Here is a 27,829-nt window from a genome sequence, read left to right on the forward strand (position 1 = left end):
CATACACATTTTCCATGTTTTGTCTCTTTAAAATACTGCAGGTACATAAAAATACCTGTTATACTAGAGATCCAGTGAGCTACCAACTTCCTGTTCTCTCTGCCTCTGTATTGAATTCCTAATTGGTGTTATCGGCCCTGCCCAGTTTACTTTTGATGACAAAACACCTACTGCTTATGGTATAGAGAGGGAGAGGTGTTTTGTAGTCCATATACACTTGCTGTCCTGGCACGACAGCACTACTCATTTATAGGTATAGTATTCTAACTGAACATCACTTTTACCTGTAGTGTGTGATCTTTCCTGAAGCAAAAAGGGGGGGCCCTGAAAGTTTAAAACGAATGCACCAAAATATCAAAGGACTGATCAGCTACAATTGTTCCATTTTTGTTGAGTATAAGTTCACGTTAAGACTCATTCACATCCTGGTGTGTGTGTGTGTGTGTTAACAAGCATTAAAGCTGTAGTAAACCAAAGCCTTTCTTAAAAAAAAAAAAATAAATAATCCCCTGGAAGGCAATGGCATAATATGCTAGTATGTGTGACATACTAGTAAATTATGAAATGCTTGCCTTAGAATTAAACCCCCTCAGCACTGCCCTGTCGCTACTTGACAGGGCTATCTACCCCCCGGTTTTCCTTTCGGGTTCGCTGGCTCTAGTCCTTTGAATAGCTGAGCCGCGATGATATACCTTCTGCGCATGTGCACGGGAGTCACGGTTTACGGTATGGATATGCCGTCCCTTCGGAGCGCATGCGCTGGTGATGTCACAGGCTGCATCCATTGCAAATCTCTCCTAAACTGCAATTTTAGGAGATATTCACTGTACCTACAGGCTTACTTGTACCAGTTGAAAAGTGGAGTTTACAAACGTTTTACAATGGCTCAACCTTATGGGGCACTAGAAAATTACTCATAAACCCAAACTTCTTCTTTTTTTTTTTTTTTTGCAAAGACCCTAGGGAACAAAATGGCGATTGTTTGAATTTTTATGTCACACAGTATTTGTGCAGCGGTTTTGCAAACACAATTTTGGGGGAAAATATACACTTTAATGAATTAAAAAAAAAAAAAGTTTTGCACACGCTTGTGGAATGGAAACAGACTACGGTACTTAAAAATCTCCATAGGCGGTGCTTTAGCCCACGTTCACATTGGGCTGTTTTTGACATGCGATTTTACATGTCAAATTGCCAGAAATGGCACCGAACGAATCGGTCTGCTGCGATAGACATCTGTGCAGGAACCCGCATAGATGTCTCTGAAATCTCTCCCAAAGCTAAACTCGCACAAATTTCAAACCCACCTTCACTGTGAACCCAGAATTCAGTGGCTCTACAAGTTACTTGTTTAGAGTTAGAAGGGGAGGTCTACCGCTAGAATTATTGCTCTCACTCTAACGTTCATGCGATGCCTCACATGTGTAGTTCCAATTCCATTTGTGTATGCATTTGCTTCTGTTCCTGAGCACGGAGGGATGAGGGCGCTTTAAAAAATGTTTAACTATTTTTACTTTTTATATTTACACTGTCCTTCTTCCCCTCCTTTTTTTTTTTTTTAACACTTTTATTCCTATTACAAGGAATGTAAACATCCCTTGTAATAGAAATAAGGATGACCGGTCCCCTTTACATAGAGATATGGGATCAAAAAGATCTAAAGTGTTTTGTGTGTTTTTTTTTTTTTTTTTTTTTTTTTTTTTTTTTTTTTTTTAAAAAAAAAAAAAATATTCTTCTTCCACTCTTGACCGGCAGTGGTGTCACGTGCACACCCAATAAGAAAGCTGGCCGCCTGCAGAAAAGAACGGTACCGGGGTTATGGCTGATATCTTCACCCATAATCCCAGTAAACTACTCGCAAACTGCAATGTGTATTTACATTGTACTGTGCTGTAATCGGGTGTTTTCCTTTTTTGGTTGAGTTTATTGCATTTTCAGTGGCTTCACAACACACAAACGCATACATAGGCTGATTTTGTCCAGCAGTGTAGCATCATCTGATACAGATTTAGCTTTGAGCACGGTTTATTAACCTATTTATTTTACTCACATTGTGGCCTCATGCACACTGGGCGTTATAATATTCACTAGCTTTGCAGTGAGTTTTTAAGCTTTTTTTTTTTTTTTTTTTTTTTTTTTTTTTTTTTTTTTTTTTTTTTTTTCCCCCCATGGGATCTAAAACGTCAATTCCAGTCCTCAAGACTCCCCAATAGGTCATGTTTTCAGGATTTCCCTCAGATGAAACAGCTATGGTAAATACTAAGGCAGTGAAACTGATCAAATCACCTGGGAAAAATGGAAAGCCTGAAAACATAACCTGTTGGCGCGCCTTGAGGACTGGAGTTGAGAAACGCTGTATTATAGTATTTAGGCAGGTAAGGGGATGGGCAGAGTAGCAGGGCCTGCACATAGGGGTTCCAGAAGAGGAAAGGGCTGTGATGTGCGAGGAGGGAGAGGGCTGTGCTAGGTAATTGATTCCTCCTGAAGTTGAATTTGCTAGGAAGTTCACAAGGCGCATTGCTACTGATTACAAAAAAGTTTATGGCAAGGGAAAGCCGCTGCTGATACATTTTTTTTTTTTTTTTTTTTTTTTTTTTCCTGTGCCTTTTAACTGCAGTTTCTTTTTTAGGTTGATGAGGGGATTTCTTTAAATACTACCCTCAAGGACATGTTTAGTCACACTTATTAATTGATAACAGTACAATGGTTGCTTAGCAATTTTCCTGGCTATAAGGCACACCTGTTTTTGCCATGGCTAAATCAAATTAGGCAATCCTTCCTCTGCTGCTCAAAAGCGCATTTGTGAAAACTTGCCACTCCTGCTCCTATAGTTCCTCCCACTGAAGTGTCAAGAAGCCTTTGGCCAGTCAATCTGAAGCAGCGTCTCTGGTCCGGATCAGTGGTCACGTGCAGGCTGAAGGCTCCATAAAGAAAAATGTGTATCTGCAGTGCCATATATTTAATAGTTAGTGATTGTAAAGTCTTGTGTGTGTTGCCTTTATTATAGAGGACAAAAAAAACTTGCCAACTCTGCAGTGGATTTGCACAGAGCAGCCTGGATCCTCTTCTTGTGTCCCTCTTCCGCACTCCTTCCCCCACAGCAAGCAGCTTGCTATGGGGCAACCTGAGCTGAGTCACAGCTGCCTGTATCCATTCAGACACTGAGCTGTGGTTCGGCCCCGCCCCCTCTCTCCTAAATGGCCTTTGGCTGAGACACAGCAGTGGCACCATTGGCTCCCGCTGTGGTCAATCAGGAGGGGAGTCCCGGACGGTCAAGGCACTCGTGGACATCGCTGGATAGAGATGGGTCTCATGTAAGTATTAGGGGGTGTTGGGGCAGCTGCTGCACACAAGGCTTTTTAACAACTTTAAAGCAGAGTTCCACCCAAAAGTGGAACTTCAGCTTTAGGGACTCCTGACCCCCTGACATGCCACACTTGGCATGTCATTTTTTTTGGGGGGGGGGGCGGTACCCAGTTTTGACAGTTGCCCAGCTCCCACTTCCGCTCATGGCGCCGCAGCGCCGAGCGGAAGTTCTCCTCTCCCCCCTCCCTGAAATCTTCTAGGAAGCGTCGCAGAAGATTACCCGGCTATTCAGAATGCGCAGCACGACTTGCGCATGCGCAATGCGAACCTGGCTGTGAAGCCGCAAGCTGTCGCAGCCGGGTACTCACACTTGCAATGCCGGCGCCACGGAAAGAAGGGGGAGAGATGCAAGGCTTCAGGAGGTCGCGTCGCTGGACCATGGGACAGGTGAGTGTCTATTAAGTCAGCAGCTACACTTTTTTTGTAGCTTCTAACTTTTAATAAACACCAAAATGGGTTGAACTCCGCTTTAACCACATCCAGCCCAGGCGTATTCTGGCACTCCTCTCCTACATGTAAAAATCATCATGGTTTTTGCTGGAAAATGACTCAAAACTCTCAAACATTCTATATGTTTTAGCAGACACCCTAAGGAATAAAATAGCGGTCGTCTTTAACTTTTTACTTTTCAAACAGTATTTGCGCAGCAATTTTTCAAATGCAATTTTTTGTTGGGGTGGGGGGGGCGCCTTTTCCTGAATTAAAAAAAAAAAACTCACTAAAGGTTACCGGTTTAGAGTTAAAGGAGGTCTTGCGCTAGAATTATTGCTCTCGCTCTAACATTCGCGGCGAAACCTCATGTGTAATTTGAACGCTGTTTACATATGCAGGTGCGACCTACGTATGTGTTAGCTTCTGCATGCGAAGACAGGGGCGCTTTAAACCTTCGTCATCTTCATCATCTTCATCCTCATCCTAGTCTTCATCTTCTTCATCATCTTCTCTTTTTTAATACATAATACAGGGAGGTCCTGAGAGGTACACAGATCTGCCACATGGCCCAACCCTGTCTGTCAGGGCATGAGACTTGATTTTTCTCTGCTAAAGTAAAGTAACACTTGCAGGTCTTGCCCCTCCCCTAGCCTGTGACTGGACAGTGAAAAGTGAAGGCGCAAACTGAGATCTGTCACTTTGCTCTCTCTCCTCCTATCAGCATGTTCTTTGTTGGCATATGAGCACTGCAGTACAACTGATTGGCTCCTTGTTCTGTTTCTCATGCTCCCTCACTAATCTCTGCTGCACAGCGACTGCAGGAGGCAGATGCAGAGTTAAATTCAGATACTTGCACTGCTCACATTTAAAGAAGTCCAGCCAAAGCTTGTTTGGCTGGACATCTCCTCCTATGGATCACTGAAGTGCAGTCCATTTTGCACTCCTGTGACCAGTCTTCAGCAGAAGTCCGCTCTTTGCTGACGTCACGGATGTCCGTCCAGGCACCGCGTCCTCTGAAAGTCTGGATCCTCTGACTTCTGGCTCGACCTCTCTGAGAGCCTGAGTTGGCCGCCTCCTCCACAGCCCAGCGCTGCAATGAGCCAGGAGAAAGCAGAGTAGAGAGCTGTGACTGACAGTCTACAGCTCTCTGCTCACGCAGCTCTGAAAACCAAGCGATAAGCGGTATTCGCTCGCTAGGTTCTCAGTGTAGAGGTGCAGGGGGACAGATTCAGCATCAGACCGATGCTGCATGCACCTAGGTAAGTATAAAACTGCAAAAAAATATTCTTTTTACTACTTTTTTTTAATAGTATATTAATACGTATCTGCCTGGCGTTCAGCTGTAATAGCGAAATGATGGGTGGAGAGGAGCCCATCACTGGCCTCTTACCAGGAGGGAACAGTAGTTTCTTGTGATCCTTTTTCTAACCTGCCAGCTACATCAGTGGGCACCCGCAGACATGAGTCACCAACACCTGCCCAAGTGGGGGATGGCGCTCATTCCTATGGGTGTTTTTTAGAGCTGGAAAAACGTTTTGCAGTTTGACCTTTCAGTCTGCTTTTCAGCACAGGCTGTGTTGTGTGTTTTTTGTTTTGAATCCAGGAATCAGCTGACTGCTGCCTCGAGGTTTGCTTCCAGCTGGTTTGTCTTGTTAATTCGATGGGCTTCCTGTGCAGTGGGGGAGGGAGGCCTACACAGGAAGTGAGGTAACACCACAGACATTTGTCAATTATGGCCTTTTAAAAGCATGGTGTCCTCGTAACCATAACAAACAAAAAAGCCCTTTGACCTCTCGTTTGGTCTGTGTGGAACACTCATCTGTATTTTTAGTGTTCTAGTCTCTCTGCGGTTTGGCTCCGATAATTGTTTAATTTCCTCCAGTTCTTCTTCTCGGCAGTCCAAGTCACTTTACAGATGCAGGCCCATAATCTTTATGCCTTCAGCAGACACTCTGTAATGTGAGACTGTGAAACTCTCATTGGGGCTGACATTCCCTCTGTTCCCAAGGTTTTTTTTTTTTTTTTTTTTCCTTCTTCGGCCGTCGGAGTTTGTTTCAGAACAATAGAAGCGTTAAGCTGACAACTGTAGTTCTACAAAAGCTTCTTGGACTTAAACTGGCCACACATGGCTGTATTTCTTTCAGCCCACTGGCCAAATGGGGAAAAAAATGAATAGATTTCCTCCATCCACATTAAAGCAGTAGTAAACTGCTGCAATAAAAAAAGTTCCCCTGCAAAATGGCATAATGTGCCAGTATGCGTTGCATACTGGCACATTATGAAATACCTTTTAATATGAAGCTCTCCGGCGCGCTGTCATCAGTCTTCCCCTGGTCTTCTTTCCGGGTTCGCAAACTCTGGCTGTGTGAGTGACTGGAGCCGCAATAACCTCAGTCCCGCTCATGCGCGCAGGAGTCCTTGGTTACGGCACGGTGCTCTGAAGGTCCAGCACAGTGTGCCGGAACTTTAGAGCGCATGTGCCAATGTCACCAGCTGCATCCAGGGTGAATATCTCCTAAACGGTGTATGTTTAGGAGATATTCATTTTACCTACAGGTAAGCCTTTTTATAGGCTTACCTGTAGGTAAAAATCACAAAGCGAACTTTCGACCACTTTAAACCTCATGGGTGGAGAAATCTGCACTGCTGGCTGTTGTATTTAAAGTGGAGTTCCAACTACATTTTACTATTAATTTTTTTTTTTTTTTTTTTAACATTTTATTAGTTAATGACATTGCTATTTAATACTTACGTTTTTGGATGAATTTGTCCCCTGATGTCACGTTTTTAATAGCCGAAAGAAATTTATATAAATAATTGCTGGTCATTGTCATTTTGCATGTGGGCTTGTGAAGCCCACAAGCATTTAGTTCCAGGATACGCTGCTGCTGAGCAACCAGCATGCACCGCCCCGTTCTCGCACATGAGCACCCATAACAATGGGCATCGTTGTCAGAAGTACCCGCCTCGTTATGGCAACCTAGCCCTCGGCACTGCCTCCTGGGAAATGACGCACATCTCCCAGGAGCAGTAGCGAGCGGAGGCGCTGAGGTAAGTGATGTCAGGAGCCGAGGTGATGGAGGCAGATTTCGAGGGACCACATAGCAACAGGCATAAAAAGGTAAGTTAAAAAAAAAAAATTCTCATATATTTGTTTTTTTTTTTTTTTTTTTTTGGCTTGCTGTCTTGCAGATGTATCATGTTGGAGGGATGAAACAATCAATTGCAGGGGTTCTTACAACGGTCCGCTTTTATTTATGTAAAATCTTTATCCCAAAAGGAGAAAACAGTTTGCTGTAGCTGCTTCTAAAAGTATTGGCTAGAGTTCAGCTTCAGTTTTGTTAGTGGATTTAAATCTGCTAGTCCATCTAAGGCTTCATGTACACTTGGCGTATGTTCACCACGAACAGAGGAAAGCGCAAAATCACGGCCGACGGTCAAAACATTCCTATCCCCAATGCGATTCTTCTGCGTTAAGGAGAGGGAGATTGAAGCTCACCTAAATGTGGCAGCTCCTAAATTCTGCTAAAAGCCTACTTTTACATGGACACCTAGTCTTTTATGGAATTGAGTTTAGGAGCTTTGGCAAAAAAAGCCAAAAGCTCTTAACTCAAGTTTAGGAGCTAGTGTACATGATGCCTAACACTTCCCTCCCCCCAGACTGAAAATGCTGCTGTCCAGAGGAGCCCTGCTGTGCTCCATCACTCCAGAGTGGGGGGTACTCTAATACTGGAGGTTACTGTCCAGATAATCAGGTGAAAATGGAGCAAGGTAAACTTTAAAAAAAAGAAAACTCATCCAGTTACCACATCGAATTGGTAAGCTGCTGTATATTATTGGTTTGGATCTATTACCACTTTACATACAGCCATTAAAGTCAAGTCTCCAGGTTGGCTGTGTAAATCTTAGGCATTTTTGTAAAGTAAAAATTTAGTAGGTAGATCTGGTATAGATATCATCTGTGTATTTAGAAGTTTGCTTGGCAATCAACTTTACTTCCTTGGTAAGATCATTTTTATGTTGAACTGATCACATGGACGTTGTATATATCTAAAACTGTAAAAAGGCTGTGATTTTCTTTTGGTACTGGAGTCCAGAAGAGCAATGTCGCTGACCTGACTTTTGTATGTACTGTTTGTATATCCTGGTAGGGGTATGCTTTCGCAAAATGTAATTCTCCCACTCTGTTAGAACAAAGGCAGCTCCACCAATAACCTATGAAAGGATTGGTTAAAGAATGTAACTACTTCTTCACAGGCATGTCGTCCAGCTGCTGGGAGTTCGGGAAGTGACCATTCCTCCTCATCCTGCCCCACTACGGATGTCATCCGGGTGAGTGAAACGTTTTTATGTTCATTTGTTCTCTAATATCTCCTTAAATATCCACTGCATATAGGAGAATAGAAGGGAAACAGTGTTTTCACAAAGGTCAATTTTTAATGTAGGTAGAACTAAAAGTGGTTGTAAAGGAAGAATTTTGAACTTCAAGCATAAACCACCATCCCTGTAACGGGGGATGTGTACAATTTTTTGAAAGGGTATAGGAGAGAAAAGAGGGAAAGAAAAGCGACCAGATCATACCTGAGGTCTTATAAGAAGCCTTTTTCATGTCCACACCGAGCAACCCCACTTTGATTGGGGTAGGTGGGCCTATTGGTACTCCGAAAGCTGCCATAGAGTGAGGGATGTCTCTCTGCCCCCCAGTTTCTCAGTGGCACATGGGCTTTAAGGGATAGTTCTGCCCGTTCCAACAGAGCTGTGTCTAGGTTAGAGGGGTATGTGTCCGGGGTTGGAAATTTATTCTATCCAGTGTGTGCAGACACCAACAAATCGGTCTCGAGAACCCCGGCAGGCTGCTATCCAGTCTTCTGCCTTCCGGATGTCACTAACCCTGCTGATCCATTCTTCCCGGGTAGGGACTCTGGACTGTTTCCAGTATGTTGGAAGCAGGCGCCGTGCTGCATTCAGCAAATGAGGCAGTGTGCTCTTTTTGTATTGGCTAATTGGAATTGGAGGGATGTGCAGGAGGAAGTGAGTCGGGGAGAAAGGAACGTTGAGCCCTAGTATTTTTTTTTAAATTTTTTTTTTTAATTTGGTCCTTTATATCTTCCCAAAAGGGTTTAAGGGACATTCCCACCATACATGGATAAATGTACCCCTGTGTCCACAGCCTTGCCAGCATAGCTTGGACCTGGAGGGATAAATGTGCTAAGTCTGTTGGTACCCAGTACCAGCGGGTCAGTATATTTTATAGTTTGTTTCTTGGGTTGTAGAGTCGATAGAGCTTGAGTGGGTGAGCTGGTATAAGTGGGTTAATTGGGTCTCAGTAAGTTTGCGCCCTAGGTCTCTTTTCGACATCCGAATAGAAGCAGGCTTAGACTCGTATGTGGCAGAGCGCAGTAGTCGGTATAGTTCAGATGCCATGAGGTATTGGTTCTTCATCTGCAAATAGGTGTTCAAACGGTGTAAGAGAGGAGAGGTTTCTGAGTGGCTGTGTATCTCAAAAAAATTGAAGTGGTCTATACCTCCAAAAGTCCATTTGTGAGCCCTTGTGTCTAGCCTGCAGTGCGTCAAACTCAAGAGCTTACCATCTTTCATGAGTTTACCACAACTGGCATTGCCATCATCTACCCAGGGCCCAAAAAAAGGCCATTTGCTCACCAGGGGGAAATAAAAAATGTATCAGACAGCCCCCTGTGTTTCCAGGGCAATCATGGTGCGTAGGATAAGTTTCTGCCAGGCATTTCTCCAGGGAGACCCATAGCTTGGAGTGAGTATGGAAGCGCCAGTTGAGTATCCTCTGGAGGACTATAGCCCGGTAGTAGCGCTGTAAGTCGGGGATTCCCAAACCACCCTCACAATTTGGGCGTCTCCCCTTAGGGCTATTCTGGGTTTCCATGCATTCCACACAAACCCGGACAGCATGCTGGACAAATGGTTAAAGAAGTGTCTAGGCAGGGGTATTGGTATCTTCTGTAGGAAGAAGAGTATACGTGGCAAAATGTTCATTTTTATGATGTTTGCCCGTCCTAGCCAAGTGAAGGCAGTTTGCGTCCATTGTGATGGGTCTCTTTTTTTAACCGCATTGTGTAATGGAGGGTAATTGGCAGCGTAAAGAGCGTCAAAGCAATCTGTGAGTTGTATGCCTAAATATCTAAGGGACAACTTGGCCCAGGTGAAGGGAAAGGCAGTCCGGAGGCTATTTGTTAGAATGGAAGTCAAATGGATGGGTAGGACATCTGACTTTGCGTAATTAATCTTAAAGTTGGAAAGTGAACCAAAAGTGTTTGAGTTCTTTCAGGTTAGGCAACGAGATCAAGGGGTCAGAGAGGTGGAATAATACATCGTCGGCATAGGCCGAGAGCTTATGTTCCGTGTTGCCAACCTGTAGGCTCTTAATGTCCTTGCTAGATCGTACAGTGCGTAATAGTGGCCTCTAGCACCTGGGCGAATGAGGGGCGAGAGGGGGCATCTTTGTCTCGTGCCATTCCTGATCGGGAATCACAAGGAGAAGATTCTGTTTACTTTGACCTGTGCACAGGGATTAGAATATAGGGCCATGATCGATGTCAACATTAGGGGTGCAACGGATTGTCACCGATCCGTGATCCGAACAGGTCAACCTGTTCGGATCTGCACACCACGCGAGCCGCGGAGCGCTCCGCTGCCTCGGCCTTAGGAAAAGCCGCGGCTTCGGCCTAGCTCCGGAGCGGTGGCCATCTTGGTACACCCGGTGGCCGTTTACCACGTGATTGCTCTGTCAAATGACGGAGCGATCACTTGTAAACAAACCGTTCCTCTCTCCCCTCTGTGTACTGATCTGTACAGTGGAGGGGAAAGCTCAACGGATGGCAGCAGCGCTGTGGGCTGGATCTGTAGTGCCCACAGCGCTGCTCTGTGACAATTGCAGTCACATCCATGGATCCATCCATCCATGCTCAGCCATCCCTCAATACTCTGCCATACTCTGCGATACCCAGCCATACTCAGCCAATATTACAGTGGGGGGAGATTGTGGATATTACAGTGGGGACTATATGGTGGTGGAATGTTCACAGGTTTTTGCAAATTTAATTATTTGCTGATCCGAAAAATGATCCGATCCGTGACTGATCCGAGGAACGATCCGATCTGTGAGTTTTTAAACCGTTGCACCCTTAGTCGACATACGTGGACCTAGCCCCAGGGTCTCTAGTACTGCTTTCAGGTAGGACCAGTCGACCCGTTCGAAAGCTTTTTCAGTATCTGTCGCTTTAATATTATATAGGGTTATGGATGTTGGTGGATGAGTTGAATTGCTCTAAGAGTATTGTCTCTAGCCTCTCTACCCATGATAAAGCCCGTTTGGTCAGGGTGGATGATTACAGGCATAAGGTGTTTGAGCCTATTGGCTAAGATTTTTGCAAGAATTTTAATGTCTATGTTCAAGATGGAGATGGGGCGGTAGCTCTGGGGGACAGTGGCGTCCTTGCCCTCCTTCGGAATCCTAGTGATGTGAGTGAAGAGTGCCTCAGGGGATTGCATTACCCCCTGCTATGGAGTTAAAGTACTTGTAGGTGTCGCCAGGAGGGAGAAGAAAGTCCTAATAGTATGCTTTGGTAAACCCATCAGGGCTTTTCCCATTGCCAAGGACTTCGCTGTTTCCCCAAGCTCAGCTAGTGTGATCGGCAGCTCCAAGATGGAGCACTGATCTTCGGGGGGGGGGGGGTGGGGGGATGTCACGTACCCCTAAACTGTCTTCAGTCTAGTCGCTTGTGCATCGGGATAGCCCAGAATCTAAGTTGTATAATTTAACGTAGTAATCTCGGAACCCTGATGCAATTTTAGAAGACTGTACCGTCAGTTCTTCGGAGGAGGAATGGAGCTATGTTTGCCTGAGCATGTTTTTTCCGGAGTGCCCTCGAGCATACGACCACATTTATTTCCATGTTCATAAAATTTGAGACCTGTACCTGAACTTTTTACAGATTTCTTCAGTGCCTCAGGGTCTCCGCTAAGTTTATGTTGGAACACTTCCTTTTGAAGGGCTTCAAGTACTCTTTGAAAGTCTGCCTGACGTGCCTTCAGTTTTGAGTCTAGGGAGATCAGCTCTCCTCTGACCACTGCCTTTATGGCTTTCCCACACAATGCCCTCGCTAAGGCCATCCACGGTATTTTCCTTTAAGTAGTGAGTTAAAGTGGAGTTCCACCCACTTTTACAACGCTTCAGCATCTCTCACTGAACTGTGCACTGTAAACGAATTGGATATTTAAAAAAAAAATTTTCTCAGCACTGTATATTTGCTGTATTCATTTTTCACTTCCTCCTCCCTGGCCGTGGCCCTTAGCATCATTTCCTGTTTGCAGTGCCTTCTGGGAAGGGGTGGCAACTTCCTCTGACACTGCCATTGCTATGGAAACCTGACCTGAAACCTATTACACTGCTTGTGCTGCACTGAGCATGTGCGCGATCTGCAAGGATGAGATCCAGGAAGAAATACAGTCTGGCTTCAGATGCCCACACTTAAGATGGCCACGGCCTGCTGCAAGTTTATAAAATAACAAACTACTGCTATAAACTAACAAAACAGACCTTAGTTTACAGACTAACTTTACTAGAATACATTAAGCTTGTGTATTATAGGGGTATTTTTACAATTTTAAAAAGTATAATTTCGGCCGGAACACCACTTTAAGGTGTCTGCTCCCCCTGTCACTACTGCAGTGCCGTCCAGCAAATTTTTGTTCAGCCTCCATGTCCAGGCCCTATGGGTGCCTGATGACAGGGTGAAGGTAATAGTGACCGGGGCATGATCTGAGATAGTGATATTGCCAATGGATGCTGACTGCAGGAGCTCGAGTAGTGCGGTCTACGTAATATATGGTCTATGCGGGTGTATACGTTGTGTACCTTGGAGTAGTAGCTAAATCACGGTCAGAGGAGTGCAGTACTCTCCAGCTGTCCATCAAAACGTGTGACTGGAGGGTCTTATGAAAGTGTTTGTGGAAACGCCTAGGAATGTGAGGGCCTTGTATGGAACGTGTCAAACAGGGGGTCTGGGCTAATGTTAGTCTCCCCCCGAGGGCCAGGAGACCCTCCTTAAATTCAGCCAGCTGCTCCAAGGCTGTGTCGATGAAGGTGAATTGATTAGTGTTGGGGGCATAGATTGTGGCGAACGTGTGCGTTTGTCCAGCAATGCTGCTCTTCAGGAAGACTTATCTTCCCAGAGGATCTATTTTATTCCCCATGGGCTGAAAGGGGCAGGATTTGTGGATTGCAATAGCTGTTCCCCTTAGATTTACCGGCGAGGTGGTAAGGAACCACTGGTTGAAGAGGTAAGTGGGCAGCTTAGGGGTTGACTGGGGTGTAAAATGGGTTTCCTGTAAGATCACCTATGTCCCCAGCCTTATTAGCTCCCACCACAACTTACTACGCATGTTTGGGTAGTAGAGGCCCCCGGACATTATAGGAGCTTACCGTCAGAGTAGCCATGGAGGGTCTAGGTGACGGAGTGCCAAAAACGTTGGTGTGGGTGATGATGTAGTAGGTTGTTCCTGTAAGGAGGAGGAGAAAAGAGGGAGAGATAAGGGGGGGGGGGACAAACATGTAAATTGAGCATTAAACACATAACAAAACAATATGGCTGAAGCCATTGTAACGTTCTAGTCATGCTTGGGTCCTTGTTCCATAGGGGGGGAGGCCCCGAGCCTAGACTCAGGATCCCAAGGGGAGCCATTGTGGGGGGGGGCTGTTAAGGAGTCTCTATCTCCGTCCACCACATTTAATGATGTGCTACAGGTAAGGGAGAGGGGGGAGTTGTTTACTCTAATAACTGCTTGTGGGTTGCAGGTTAAAGTAGGTAGGGTAAAGGTGGTCAATATGTGGCTAGTGCATTCAGATCCCAGACCTACTCAACCAATCCGGGGAACATAAAGGAAATCTGTCAATTGGCACAGTACGTGCAGTCATTTAAGACCCAGCTTGGGTGTCCCAGGGAGGTCTAAGGCACAACAGCAGGGGGGAACACCTCGTGATAGACAAGGGTCAAACAAAGGGCAGGAAGACTTGCTCCATCAGTCTCTAGAAGTAGCTAGGCCTGGTGAGGAGTCAGAAGGGTGACGTCGCCGATCCCTTCTGCGTTTAGCAGGTAGCCACGGTTGAGGTGGTCGGGTGGATGGAAAGTCTGTTGATTCTCCCCCCCCCCCCCCCCCCCCCCCCCCTCCAATCTGGAAGGTCCACAGGTTCCAGTCAGAGGATAAGAAATTCGAAAGGTCATCTTTGGTGCGCAGGGTCACAGGTTTGCCTTCTTTGGTCACTTGGAGATAAAAGGGGAAGCCCCATCGGTATGTTAGGCCTGGAGGGGGCTAGGAGCCCTGCGCTGCATGAGGGTGTGCCTGGAGATATCTTGATAGAAGGATAAATATGTGCCGTCAAAGTAGGGCTTGCCACTGATTTTTTGCATAATGAGGTCCTTAAGCGTGTATTTATGTAGCTTGCATATGATGTCCCTCAATTTGTCCACATCTTGAGAAGGAGGCCTGAGAGCCCTGTGGCTCTCGTGGTTCTTTTAATATGCCCAATAAGGTGGAGATAATATCTTTGGAGGCCGTAGCTTCTGGTAGGCCCCTAATTCTAATATTAGCCTGTCGACCGGTTTCCCACATCATCCAACTGGCAAAGCAAGGTTTCAATCTGGTCCTGTGTGATGCATTTGACTTGTAGCATAGAAATGACTGGGATGGTTTCTTCAAATCTCTGCTCCAGGGACTCAATTCTGCCCCCCAGGTGCGAGTTGTCAGAGTCCCTGTCTGGGGAATCTAGGGAGCTTGGAGGCATTTACCTGTGCAGTGTCCTCTTTAAGAGCCTTCTCTACTGTCAGCAAATCTTTCTAGGTCCTCCTTGGTAGGGTGCGACCAAATATGTTGCCTGATGTCTTCATCTCCCAGGGGGTCTAGGGCTTCAGAGCCCCTGTCTGAGGAAGTCAGGGAGCCCTCGGGGATGGATCCACTCACCGACCCTGGGGAGGGAATCGGGGCAGTTGCATGTAGGAGCCGGGCTGCGGTGTTCTGGGAAGCTTTAGCTGCTTGCTGGGCCTTCGTGTCCGGCGCCACCTTGGCAGCCTTGTGGCTCTGCCCACGAGTCCCGGGGAGAAAGGAATTCAGCTGCCCCTGTCTCGTGCGGTCGGTCTTGGGTGGTTGCGAGGATGGCCGGTTCCTCTGGGGCGAGAATACCCCTTGTAGCGGTGGTTTAATGCGGCGGTGGTACTGAGCTGTGGAGAGACACATCCTCACTCCTCCATTGCTAGGACACGCCCACTTTTTTGTTATGTTTAACGAAAAAGACTTTAGTATCGCTTTAAGCAGAGGTGTTGGTCTGTATCTCAGAGAATTATCGGTCTATATAGGGCTAGTTAATTTTAGAAGGCTGTTAAGCTACTATTGCAGTTTTTACAGCGTCTTCTGCATTAGCGCACCATAACCTCTCAGCTGCTATCAAGTCTCGTGCTGTCAGGACAATCAGCCTGTGGCTCCTGGGACTGCACGCAGCACTAGGTGATGACAATGCTGCTTTACCCTTGAAGCGTCTTCACTGGCAAAATTTAATATAAGTAAATTTAAAGCGAAAAATTAACATTTGCATATTGTGTATTTTTTTTCAATTTTATTTTACCACCTGCTTCCCAGACCTATTCTGGCACTCTTCTATATGTAAAAATCTTTTTCTAGCAAAAAAAAAATTACTTGGAACCCTAAAACATTATAAATTGTTTTTTTTAAGCAGAGGCCCTAGGGAACAAAATGGAGTTTTTCAATTTGTTGCATGGTATTTTCGCAGCAGTTTAAGTACAAATTTTTGGGGAAAAACGCACTTTAAAGATTTTTAGTGCACACACACAATATAATACCACCCCCACCCCACCCCCTTTCGATTTTTACCAAAAAAAAAGTTAAATACTGAACGTGTCATGCTTTAAAATTGCGTACACCTGTGGAATGGTGCCAAACTATAAAAATCTCTATAGGCGCCACTTTAAATTCCTTTACATATTACCAGTTTAAAGTTGCATAGGAGGCCTGCTCTCACTCTGACTTTTGCAATGATACTTGGTGCGATCACCATTTACTGATGTGTGCGGGACCCTGTACGTTCGCCTTTGTGTGCAAGCGTGGAAGGCACTTTAAAAAAAAGAATTACATACACACTAGGAAAAAAAAAAAACATCCCTTGTGACAACAATCAGCAGTGACAGGTCCTCTTACTGAGACACCAGATGTCTCCCCTGCCCTTTTATTAATATTAAAAGTCTATATTAAAGTCTCTTGTTTTTTATTAAAAACAAAACAAAAAACAAACCTGTTCTTGCCTGCTCTGTGTAATGGTTTTTGCACAGAGCCTGCATCCTCCTCTTCTCATGTCCCACGTTGGCACTCCTGGCCCCTCCCTCCTGCCGGGTGCCCCCACAGCAAGCTACCTTCTATGGGGGCACCCTAGATGAGACGCTGCTGTCCATTCGCACACAGAGCTGTGGCTCTGCCCTGCCCCGCCCCATCCATCTGCTGATTTGGCTCACTGGCTATAATTGACAGCAGCAGGAGCCAATGGCTCCTGCAGCTGCCAAAAAAAAACAATAAGGAGTGAGTCCCCAGAGGGGCAAGGCTCTCCTGGACATTGCTGAGGTGTTAATCCTACACACTGTGTAAAAAGGCTGTCTGCTCCTGTCTTTTCTGATCCTCCTTCCATTTTCCCAAGTCCATCTGCTGATAAAACAGAGCCTTTGGAGTCACTCTGCACATGCTCAGTTTAGTGTGTGTGTGTGTGTGTGTGTGTGTGTGTGTGTGTTTCCTTCCTTCCTTCCTTCCTTCCTTCCTTCCTTCCTTCCTTCCTTCCTTCCTTCCTTCCTTCCTTCCTTCCTTCCTTCCTTCCTTCCTTCCTTCCTTCCTTCCTTCCTTCCTTCCTTCCTTCCTTCCTTCCTTCCTTCCTTCCTTCCTTCCTTCCTTCCTGTCTGATCCAAGGCTTGTACAAGCTAGTAATAGCTTAACAAAAGACCGGAAGTGGCACAATACAGGTCCCTAACACTGTAGAGGGGATTGGAGATGGAGACTATCTGTTCTCCAAAAACCCCTATGGCAAGCTGGTTCAACCGCCGGCTTCAGCGACGGCCTCCCTGTTCGCATGGGAGTGCCTGCTAGGATTGCTTGTGCATTAAAGGGAACCCCCAGCTGAAGAAAAAAAAAAAAAAAAAAAAATACTGATATGATGGGAAGGAAGTGGTTACATACACTTTAGCTGTACTGACACTTCTGACAAGTTGCCTTGTGTGTGGTGTTTTTTTTTTTTTTTTTTTTTTTTTTTTTTGTTTCCTTTGACTCGTGTGACTTGAGGACAGGTTCACACCATGAATCGCGCAGGAACGCACATGCGATCCAGGTGCAGTGTGATTTCAGCCCTAAAATCACACTGGACCACACCATGCACAACTTTACAAAATGCACAGCAACCAGCATGGTACTGCTGTACTATGTGGTCTGGTGCTGGCAAACGCACTGTTTGTGACCTACGTTTGGGGTGATTTTATGGACACCCACTTCATATCACAAGTGCAGTGCGTTTTGAACGTGATGTTGGAAACTCGCACCAAACGTGAGTTTCCCACTCCACGTTTTGGTGTACACGTGCCCTAATAAACTTCTAATATGTTGCCAGAGCCTCTTGCAGGTCTGAAAATATCTTTGTTGCATTACGGGATAAACTGTGCAGTGTCTTTTTTTTTTTTTTTTTTTTTTTTTTTTTTTTTTTTTTTGTGTGTGTATTTTATCATTTTATTTCTTTTTAGTTTAATCTGGCTGAGATCTCGTGTACAAGCTACAACAGCAGATAATGAAACATTAAATGAGGGCATGTGATGTGTCAGAGTCTGTAACAAGATGTATAGATTAGCAATGTGAACTGTTAACATTCAGAATCACAGCTTAACTCCATAATCAGAAGCCTTGTTTTATTGTCCAGCTTAAATGCCAATGAGTCTGAGCAATCTTATAAACCAAATGGATGGACTTTACCACAAATCTATACAGAGCTCAAAGAAATAGTCTGTTCTGTGTATGGAAGTGTCATTAAACCAAACTCCAGGCAAATGCTTGCATATAGTTGAAATCTATATCTTTTATTACTGCCAAAGAATATTTAATTCTGCCTCGCAGCCTCTTGCATTTGAGCAATTGGGCCTGGACGCAGATTGCCTGTTTCCAGGGCTGATCACCTGCATGCGATTCCTGCCAATAAGAAGTTACATCTGGGTGGCCACAATTGGCTGCGAGAGCCAGCAGCTTCTCATTACTTAAAATGGGGCTGCCTGAATCTCCTTAAGCATATTCTCCACACTGCCCAGACAGGTGACATGCAAAGTTCTGATTAGACGATTAATCCCCCTGGTTTGTCAATGCAGCTTTCTGTCTCATCTTTCTGTTTCCAGCCACTTCATTGGACAGACTCAGCATTACCACACTTGTCCAAACATCAAGAAGCTGAGACCGTAATGCTAAACCAGGAAGTAGCAGGGTGACCTTGCCAACCAGCAGAGCAGTGTGGATGGCCAAAACTACTAATTCACATATGCCAATGGGTCTGTTGGTGATTAGATGCGGGGTTCCTGGCTACTAGATGTGGACTGAAGCCTCACTGAAAGCAATAGAATGCTGACAGTTTTTGCTACCATTTTGCAGCTGCCTGTAATTCCTTAGCAGGGGGTTTTGGGGTTGGGTAATTATGGGTGTGGTTTGAGGGGGTGGGGGTTGTGCTGTGCGAGGATGCAGTGGGATCAGGCCTGTGGGTTGGGTTGTGATTTGAATTTTGGGCTGGGGGGGAGATGTGCATGTGTGGGTTTGAGGTGGGATAGGGGTGTGGTTTGGCAAAGGAAGGGTGAGATGTATCCCTGTTACATTTTACGACCTGTACACTGGTGTAACATGCTCCAAAAATAAAGTTGAGCAGCACATCTTGGCCAGCTTGCACCAAGTAAAAGCGCACAAAAAAAATCAAGTGTTTTAGGTGCTTGCTTGCAGTGTTTCCAAAAATTATACTTGTAAGATGCCATTCAGAAAATTGACTATCTCAGGAGAGTCAATTCCCTATGGCAAGCCCCTCCCTCCTTGCATGTCTGACGAGAGGAAAAGGGGCTAATTACTGTCTGTGCTGGCCCAGCTCCTTACCTCCCTTCATAAACTTTTATGTAGTTGTTGGAGGAGCAAAAGGGAATGCTAGAGAGTCACTTGAGTGATAGCTCTGTGGCTATGCACATCACATCCAAGATGGTGGCGCCTAGCAGCAGTCTTGGGCCTTCTTGCTGTCCACAAGTGAGACTTTTGCAGGTAAATAACTAGCCTGCATGAAATATGTTAAAGGCACAGTTCTTATGGTAGGATTTCTGTTGTAATGGCCAGTTGACAGGATCTCTATGTAGTCATATAGATAATGAGAAGCCGCAGTTATAGCCTGTAAATATTCTACTTTCTCATTAGCGTACCTATGCAGAGAGACACGGTCACCGTGTCCAATCAATCAAACTCTGGATGGGCCCTCTGCACACTGCTACACCCTTCCAGCAAACTATGCAACAAACCGGGATATTTAGTTCACATATATTGCAATACATGTTTAAGCTGACCAACTGCGTCCAAGTAATCCCTCTTCTGGCCAGTCCTACGCTGCCTTGCCACTTCAATTACTAAAGTGGACACCTTGCCAACATGGGGCATTAAGACCCAAGGTGGGGGCGGGGGGGCGGTGTTTGAGAGGGGTATATAAGGTGATGAAGGGGTGGCCTTTACACACTATCGTGAATGGGAAAGCTGACCATGTCTTTTTAGCATAAACTATTCTGAGGCTAGGTCCACTTTTGACAGGTATTTTTTGCTTTTATATTTTCATTTTTTAAAAGGGCAGCTCACACCTCACTTTTTTTATATTAAGATATCTTGCCTATTTTTCATCGCTGATTGTAATAACCATGTTCCTCCTTCCTCTAGCGGATGAAGTTCCTATTGCTACAGCAGAAGTACCTGGAATACTTGGAAGATGGCAAAGTCCTAGAAGCACTTCAGGTCTTACGCTGTGAGCTGACACCATTGAAATACAATACAGAGAGGATTCATGTCCTCAGTGGGTAAGAGGTCGTTTCCTGTCTTCGTTCATCCACTAGCTCTGTGTATAGGCAGTGAATGGATAACACAACGCAGAATTCAGGGTATGAGGTCACCGAAAATGTAAATTTATAGTTGTTTATATGCAACAGGTGTGTGGGTTTTTTTTTTTTTTTTTTTTGCTGGTGTTTGTACTATTATCACAACTTTTACAACCAAGTACTACCTGCATAAGTGTATTTCCCTAAAATGAAAACTGCTGTAAAGGGTTAAAGTGTCTGTAAACCCTAAATTTTGTTTTCTCTCTCTGGCTCTAAAATTGCTCTTGGTTCTCTATCGTACATCACAGGAAATATTCAAAATCCTAATGATTGGGTTATGCTGCCACCTTCCTTTTGAAAAGATACTAAAAAAAGTGAGAACCTCTCCCAGCTCAGTGCGGCCTCCCTTTTTGAGATTGTCTGAAGATGATTGTTCAGTCTTTATGAAGATCTTCTGTGAGCCTCATTCTCTGCTCCCATGGTGGGGAAAATTTTTCTTTAACCAGATAGGTCACCTACTGCCCTGGCCCATGTGGGGGACAGTACCTGGACCCTGCTGTAGAACTAGGAAGGCCTGTACAGTTACTGGTCTTCACTGTATCCTGCTGGCAGCAAGTATTTGTTCTTTTGTATTGTAGTCAAGGTGCTATACAAGTCCCAGGGCAGTGATCCTCTGTGAAACAGTTCTGTCTCTGGAGGCCCCATGAAGGGCCAAGATCAGGCTTTTTGGCGCCCTGCAGTGGACAGAGTGCCCCTATTTTTCTCCCTGGTTAGCTTGAGTTGTAGGGGGTGTTGTCTTCCTCCACCTTCTTCTCCCCCCACCTTTTTCCATCATGCAAGGTAGGCCTCCCTCAGCTTCCTCCCTTTCCTTCCCTTGTTTGGCTGGGTGGGATGGCGCACTGCAGGTTCATGGCCACCTGCACATGCACCCTGTGATGTACTTCTGGTACATGCACCCTTGCCATTTTGGAGGTGCACTTATGAATAGAGTTCGCTGCTACATCAGCATGTTAAAACTGAACTTTAGCTAAAAAATATTTAGCCCTACACATTTATCGCATGCCAGTCCCACAATACCAGGTTGCTGGATTCTGGGGAAGTCTTCACTGCAGGGATGTTGGTCCCCTATCCGGTCTCTGAAATTCCAGTCCACAGGGGGTTAAGATCTTTGGGCTGCGCTGCTGTGGTGAAAAAAAAGAGTGGGGGCAGGAACTTTTAAAACTCCCAACTGTCCAGGGGACCTGTTTCAGAGAATCGAGACTCCCTACCTACATTGTGGAATTGAGAGCCATCAAATTAACTCTGCTACATTGGACACCATCTACACCCTCCACCCCCCCCCCAATATCCTATTCTGCAAGGTCACCTAGTCGGGGTGTAGTCGAACCATCGGGGGGGGGGGGGGGCGGCGCAGAAATTGCACTGCCCTAAGTGTTCACTCCCTATTGATTGCATAAAAACAGTCTAATAGAGTCAGTAAGGTTAAATGAGTGGCCCTAGTTTTTTTTTTTTTTTTTTTTTTTTTTTTTTTTTTTTTTTTTTTGCAAGTGTCAAGATGGCGCACAAAGTGTCGTTGGTAAGGGATGATGTGGTGAACATTTTAAGCATTGGAGCTTTTTTTTTTTTTTTTTTTTTTTTTTTATATACAGCAGTGTGGTGCGTTGTGCTGTTGTACAGTGACATGGGATCCTGTGCAGTGCACCGTGATTAAAAAAAAAATGCAGCATGTCTGCATTTTATCACAGCACTGCACCTCCAAGGTGTGTTGCGAGTGAATAGGACACGTAGAAACCAATTGTTTTTTGTGTGTCCTAGCAGTGCCCTGCAAAAATCATTACACAGTCCATGTTTTGTGGTTATTTGCACAAGTTCGCTCCTGGTATATTGCTGGAATACTGGTCACTCCACCACCTGTACTTGTGTGGTTACCTGCAAGACAGGGATGGTAAGGGTAACTTCACAACAAAACTATCAGATGTGTAGCAGCTACAAGTCTGTATAGCTACCTACATACTATAGTCTGTATAGTATGTAGCTACCTAAAGAATTTGCCGCTGTAGCTGGCTGCGAGGCTACAAATCACTGGAATGCCATGATCTGCAGCAGCTGCATTGAATGAGTGATTGGCTTTTCTGTTCAAAACTAAAATGTTAATTGATCATTCTTTCATTGCAGTTTTCCCCTCTAGGGACAAATCTTAACTGCTACAGAATTTGTAAATACTGATCTATCGTTCATATCTTCTCAGGTATTTAATGTGTAGTCATGCTGAAGACCTTCGTGCAAAAGCAGAATGGGAAGGTAAAGGGGCACCATCTCGCTCTAAACTTCTCGATAAACTCCAGAGTAAGTGCAATTTTCTTAGAATTTGTTTCAACTTGCCATTTGCTGCTTTCAAAAATCCAGCTTCAGCCAAAGCTTTATTTTGCTTTGGGTTACAGTGGTGTCTGTCAACTTGCAAAGTATTGACTGCTCCAGCAGGAGCCCCTGATATCAAAGCGCTGCACATAATGTTCAGTATATGTAATTCTAGTGAGGATTGTGATCCTACAGATCTACTAGAGTAAATGAAGGTCAGAGACTGCAACAGTTTTAGGTTGGAGACTGGAAATATACTGAATAAGATAATGAGAAATTGGGGACATAAAACATGAGGCTATCTGAGATCCTGCTATTACCCCTTTTTACTAATCAATTCTCCATCTCCAGAATGCTAGGGTGCAAGGGTTGCACAACAAGTACCAAAGTGCTGCAGGTTGGGCACTAAGGGGGTTAGAACTCCCCTTAGACTTTTATTGCTGTCTGTAATTTTTACCTCCACTTTTTCTGTCAGTCCATCCAGTTGTATGTGTACGTGTGTCAGTGTCGATAATTATTTCCCATGTCCCTGAGTGTTGTGTTTTTAAGGATGCACGTCCAAGAGTCTTTTAAAAATATTAATACTCCCTGCTGACACCACCAATTGTGGAAGAGCGTTCCACATCCTTATCGCCCTGACAGTGAAAAACCCCCTGTGCTGCCTAAGGTTAAACCGCTTCTCCAATTTCATTGTGTGGCCTTGTGTCCTCTTACACTCTGAGACTGAATAGTTTTTTTCCTACACTGGGATCACCATTATAGTATTTTATCTCTTCCCCAGCGATAATTGAGCACTTGTTTCTTGTAATTGAGGTCCTCCGATCCCCTTATCCGTTTAGTTGTCCTTCTTTGGACTCACTCCAGCACATCCCTTCTGAGGACTGGTGACCAGAACTGGACAGAATACTCCAGATGAGGCCTAACCAGAGTTTTATAAAGCGGCAGGATTATAGTTTTTAGCTGCTGGTGTATATCCCCTTTTTATGCATGCTAATATTCTGCTGACTTTTCTAACTGCAGCTTGACATTGCAAGCTACTGCGTGTGTAGGACCCCCAGATCTTTCTCATACACCCCCCCCCCCCCCCCGGTGCATTATTTTACATTTCTCCACATTAAACCTCATTTGCCATGTAGTTGTGCCATTCCATTATTTTTGTTCAGGTCTTACTGTAAATTTTCTATATTCTGATGTGAAGTTATTGCCCTGCTTATTTTTGTGTCGTCCGCAAAAACTGAGTGGGCTATTTTATCCCATCCTCTATCATTTATGAATAAAACAGGATTGGTCCCAAGACAGAGCCTTGGGGTACCCCACTTACCACTCCAGACCAGTCTAAGTACACGTTATTTATCACCACCCTTTGGACACACCCCTGTAACCGGTTTTCTATCCAAGAACAAACCTTATGGTCAATGCCTGCAGACCTCTGCTTGTAGATTAAGCATTTATGGGGAACTGTATCAAATGTTTTTGCAAAATCCAGTTACACCACATCCACCGGCCTTCACTTATCTAAATGGCAGCTCACTTCCTGGTAGAATGGTAACAGATTGGTCTGGCAAGAGCGACCCTTTGTAAACCCATGCTGATTACTACTAATGATACTTTTTTTCAAAAATCTAATTCTTGGATATAGTACCTTATTGTCCCCTCCAAGAATTTACCTACTATTGATGTTGGGCTGACTGGCCAGTAGTTTCCAGGAAAATGTCTCTGCCCATTTTTTGAATCTTGGTACCACATTGGAGAAAAACCAATCAGCTGGTACGATTCCTATCAGTATGCTTTTTGCAAAGATTGGGAATAATGGCCTAGCTATAACCTGACTGAGTTCTTTGGACTCTCAGGTGTAAGTCATCTGGTCCTGGTGATTTGTGTTAAGCTTATCTAGTCGTTTTTTTTTTTTTTTTCTTTTCTTTTCTTTTCTTGACTGCTACCTGTTAGCCTCAAGGGTATGTCTTGTGATGTGTTAATAACCATCCTGACATGGTCTGTGTAAAGGAGAGTTTACTGCCTTACACTTTGCCTGGGAAGAGATAACTGGCTGTGACTAGGGAAACTTTCATAGTCCTCTTGTCCAGGCAGAGAATAAAGTATGTGACAGATTATGTCTAAAATGTTTGTTTGAGGGAGAATTACATTTTTGTCTCCGTGTTGGTTAGAATGAAGTGGTCTATTTTAACAAAATTAAAGATGGTAAAAATCTGTTGGTGGTAAGTGAATTGATGTAATTTACACTTACCTACTTACTTCTAGTCCACAGATCTCATTGCGTATGTCAAGGCGCAACCAACCCCCCCCCCCCCCCCCACAAAAAAAATCATCTCCAACACATTTCAAATCATTTTATCCTTGTAAAGACCATGAAAGCCCAGAAAAATGCTCAGTTTTCCAGAAATGCACGCTGTTCCTGTAGGTTCATGCACAGAGATTTACAGGCATTTTTTATGGCTAGCATAAACGTTCCTCCTGTGTTTGGGGTGCTGCAGGTGTGGCATCCAGCCTGCCCTAAAAGTGAATGGCTGTGCATGATCATACTCTGGTAAATGCTGATGTTTGCCTCAGCATGTACCCACACGTGCGCCTCACTGCATCTTCTGGGCTATGTTGCAGTGTGAGCGGGACACATAGGAAACAACTGTTTTCTATGTGCTCTAGCAGTGGCAGTCGTTGGTTCAGCTTGGAAAACGGTATTTGCCCCACACGTGTGCAGGTTCTTATTAGAAATGACCAGGATTTTTTTTTTTTTTTCATTTCTGTGCATATGTGTGATGCCTGCATTTCTTCTGCCCCCAGCATACTTGCCACCCTCGGTTATGCTGCCCCCCAGACGCCTGCAAACTCTGCTACGTCAAGCAGTTGAGCTGCAGCGAGACCGGTGCCTCTATCACAATACAAAACTTGACAACAATCTGGATTCTGTGTCCTTGCTGATTGATCATGTCTGCAGCAGGTAGGTGATTTTTGAGTCCAAAAAATTAAAAGGGAAAGGCAGTTGTGCACACATGGAATTTACGCAAGTACATTGTGGATTGTGGACGCTGGAAACCACAACCAAATATTGCAATACCTGTGCTTTGTCAAGCTACCAATTTTTGAAAAGCTAGCTTTAAAACTTTTTTTTTTTTTCTTTTTTTCTTTCTTTTAGCACTGTGATGTGATTGTTAAACATTTAGTTTGCTAATTTGAGAATAGGTCGTAAATTTTTTGCTGACCAAAGGTCATTTTGACAACACATTCTCTTTATAAAGATTCACCAATAAAAATCCTAACTGGAGAATTGAGTGATTTTGAAAAGCCGCACATCCAGCCAATAGTTTTTTGTGTGCATTTGCGGTGTGCTCTGGTTGGTTTTTTTAATTATTTGTAAAGAGAGGGCAAAATCCTGTCCAGTTTACCCAAATAAATAGACCCCACTGAAACACATATATTTCCTTGAGCCTCTGCAATGAGATGTAAAGGGTGCATTAACAAAAAAAAGTCTAGGTAAGCAGTGCCCATAAACTAGGTGCCATTTAAAAATGAGAGATTAGAACTCTTGTTGGGTTTTATTACTGTCTGTGCCCCCATTAGGGGGATTCACCCCCTCTATTTGTTCTGTTTACCATAATCATGGAAAGTAAAAGAAAATCCTAAATTTTGTGTTGACATTAGAACAGGAATAGAGGGGACATTTTCCAATAGGAATACTAGTTCTGGTGACACCCTGGTATTTCCTGTTTTGGCTAAGGGTAGAGCTGCACAATTTAAAAAAAAAAAATCTCGCTTCAACCCCCCTTGCGATACTAATCTAGCATTTCCACGATTCATTCATTCACTCAGCTGTCTAAAGGAAAAAAAGCTAAATGTTTATCAACATTGTCAGAGCTGGGAGATGACCTATAAACAAAGTATTCTTTGGTTCTTTTAGAACAAAGGAATGAACTTTGGGTCTGTAAGGCCTCATGTACACTGCTGCTGGTAAACGGACGTTTAGGAGCGGTTGGGCATTTTTTTCAGCTGCCCCTAAACTCTCCCCTGTTATCTTATCAGTACGTGTACACAGGGTGGTTTCTAGGCAGTTTAATTTAGAAGCATTTTTTTGGAACACAAACAAAGTGTTCAGGACAGATGTTCAGAGGCATTTGAAATGCCTGTAACAGCTTGTAAACACGGTAACTCACATTTAGCCGCATTTCGTTTACAGCGTTTTTTCATTTTTGGCTATTTGAAGAAAAACTTTTTTTTTTTTTCTTCTAAAGGGACATTTTAAACATCAGTTACTATCTGTCGAGTTAAATCGTTCAGGAGAACCAATCACGGCCCGTCTGGTTATTTGGACATGTATATCTTTTTTGTTGCCCCCCAGCGATCTCCCGACGCTGGGGCCACAAAAGATGCAGGTGATACTTGAAAAATTAGAATATCGTGCAAAAGTTCATTTATTTCACTAATGCAACTTAAAAGGTGAAACTAATATATAAGACTCATTGCATGCAAAGTAGGATAGTTCAAGCTGTGACTTATCATAATTGTGATGATTAGGGCTTTCAGCTCATGAAAACCCCAAATCTACAATCTCAGAAAATTAGAATATTGTGAAAAGGTGTAATAATCTAGGCTCAGTGTCCCACTCTAATCAGCTAATTAAGCCATAACACCTGAAAAGGGGTTCCTGAGCCTTTAAATGGTCTCTCAGTCCGGTTCAGTAGGAATCGCAATCATGGGAAAGACTGCTGACCTGACAGTTGTGCAGAAAACCATCATTGACACCCTCCATAAGGAGGGAAAGCCTCAAAAGGTAATTGCAAAAGAAGTTGGAGTGCTATATCAAAGCGCATTAACAAAGTTATGTGGAAGGGAAAAGTGTGGAAGAAAAAGGTTCACAAGCAGCAGGGTTGACCGCAGCCTGGAGAGGATTGTCAGCAAAATGCCATTTAAAAGTGTTGGACTTTCACAAGGAGTGGACTGAGGCTGGAGTCAGTGCATCAAGAGCCACCACACAGATGGATTCTGGACATGGGCTTCACATGTCGTATTCCTCTTGTCAAGCCACTCCTGAACAACAAACAATGTCTGAAGTGTTTTACCTGGGCTAAAGAAAAACAGACCTGGTCGGTTGTTCAGTGGTTCAAACCCCTATTTTCTGATGAGAGCAAATTTTGCATCTCATTTGGAAACCAAGGACCCAGAGTATGGAGGAAGAATGGAGAGGCACATACTGCAAGATGCATGAAGTCCAGTGTGAGGTTTCAGTTTCCAGTCTGATTTGGGGAGCAATCTCATCTGCTGGTGTTGGTCCACTGAGCTTCATTAAGTCCAGGGTCAACGCAGCCATCTACCAGGAGCTTTTGGAGCACTTCATGCTTCCTTCTGCAGACTAGCTCTATGGGGATGCTGACTTCATTTTCCAGCAGGACTTGGCACCTGCCCACACTGCCAAAAGCACCAAAACCTGGTTTGATGTCTGTGGGATTATGGCGCTTGATTGGCCAGCAAACTCGCCTGACCCGAACCCCATAGAGAACCTA

At 44.5% G+C, this 27,829-nt stretch overlaps 1 protein-coding gene across 2 annotated transcripts in view; it reads left to right on the forward strand.

Annotated features, from left to right (window-relative positions):
* The window catches only part of WDR26 (WD repeat domain 26), a 144,263-nt gene that overhangs the window by 59,081 nt on the left and 57,353 nt on the right, over nucleotides 1–27,829 (forward strand). Inside the window, exons 4-7 of one of the 2 annotated variants that reach the window (XM_073628325.1) lie at nucleotides 8,056–8,130; nucleotides 19,804–19,940; nucleotides 22,207–22,304; nucleotides 25,116–25,272. In XM_073628325.1, coding sequence (XP_073484426.1) covers nucleotides 8,056–8,130; nucleotides 19,804–19,940; nucleotides 22,207–22,304; nucleotides 25,116–25,272 — 467 coding nt within the window. The remainder of the gene's footprint in view (nucleotides 1–8,055; nucleotides 8,131–19,803; nucleotides 19,941–22,206; nucleotides 22,305–25,115; nucleotides 25,273–27,829) is intronic. The other variant, XM_073628326.1, reaches the window with a different exon arrangement.

This window comes from Aquarana catesbeiana, linkage group LG04, assembly GCF_042186555.1.
Source record: "Aquarana catesbeiana isolate 2022-GZ linkage group LG04, ASM4218655v1, whole genome shotgun sequence".
NCBI classification, from domain to species: Eukaryota; Metazoa; Chordata; class Amphibia; order Anura; family Ranidae; genus Aquarana; species Aquarana catesbeiana.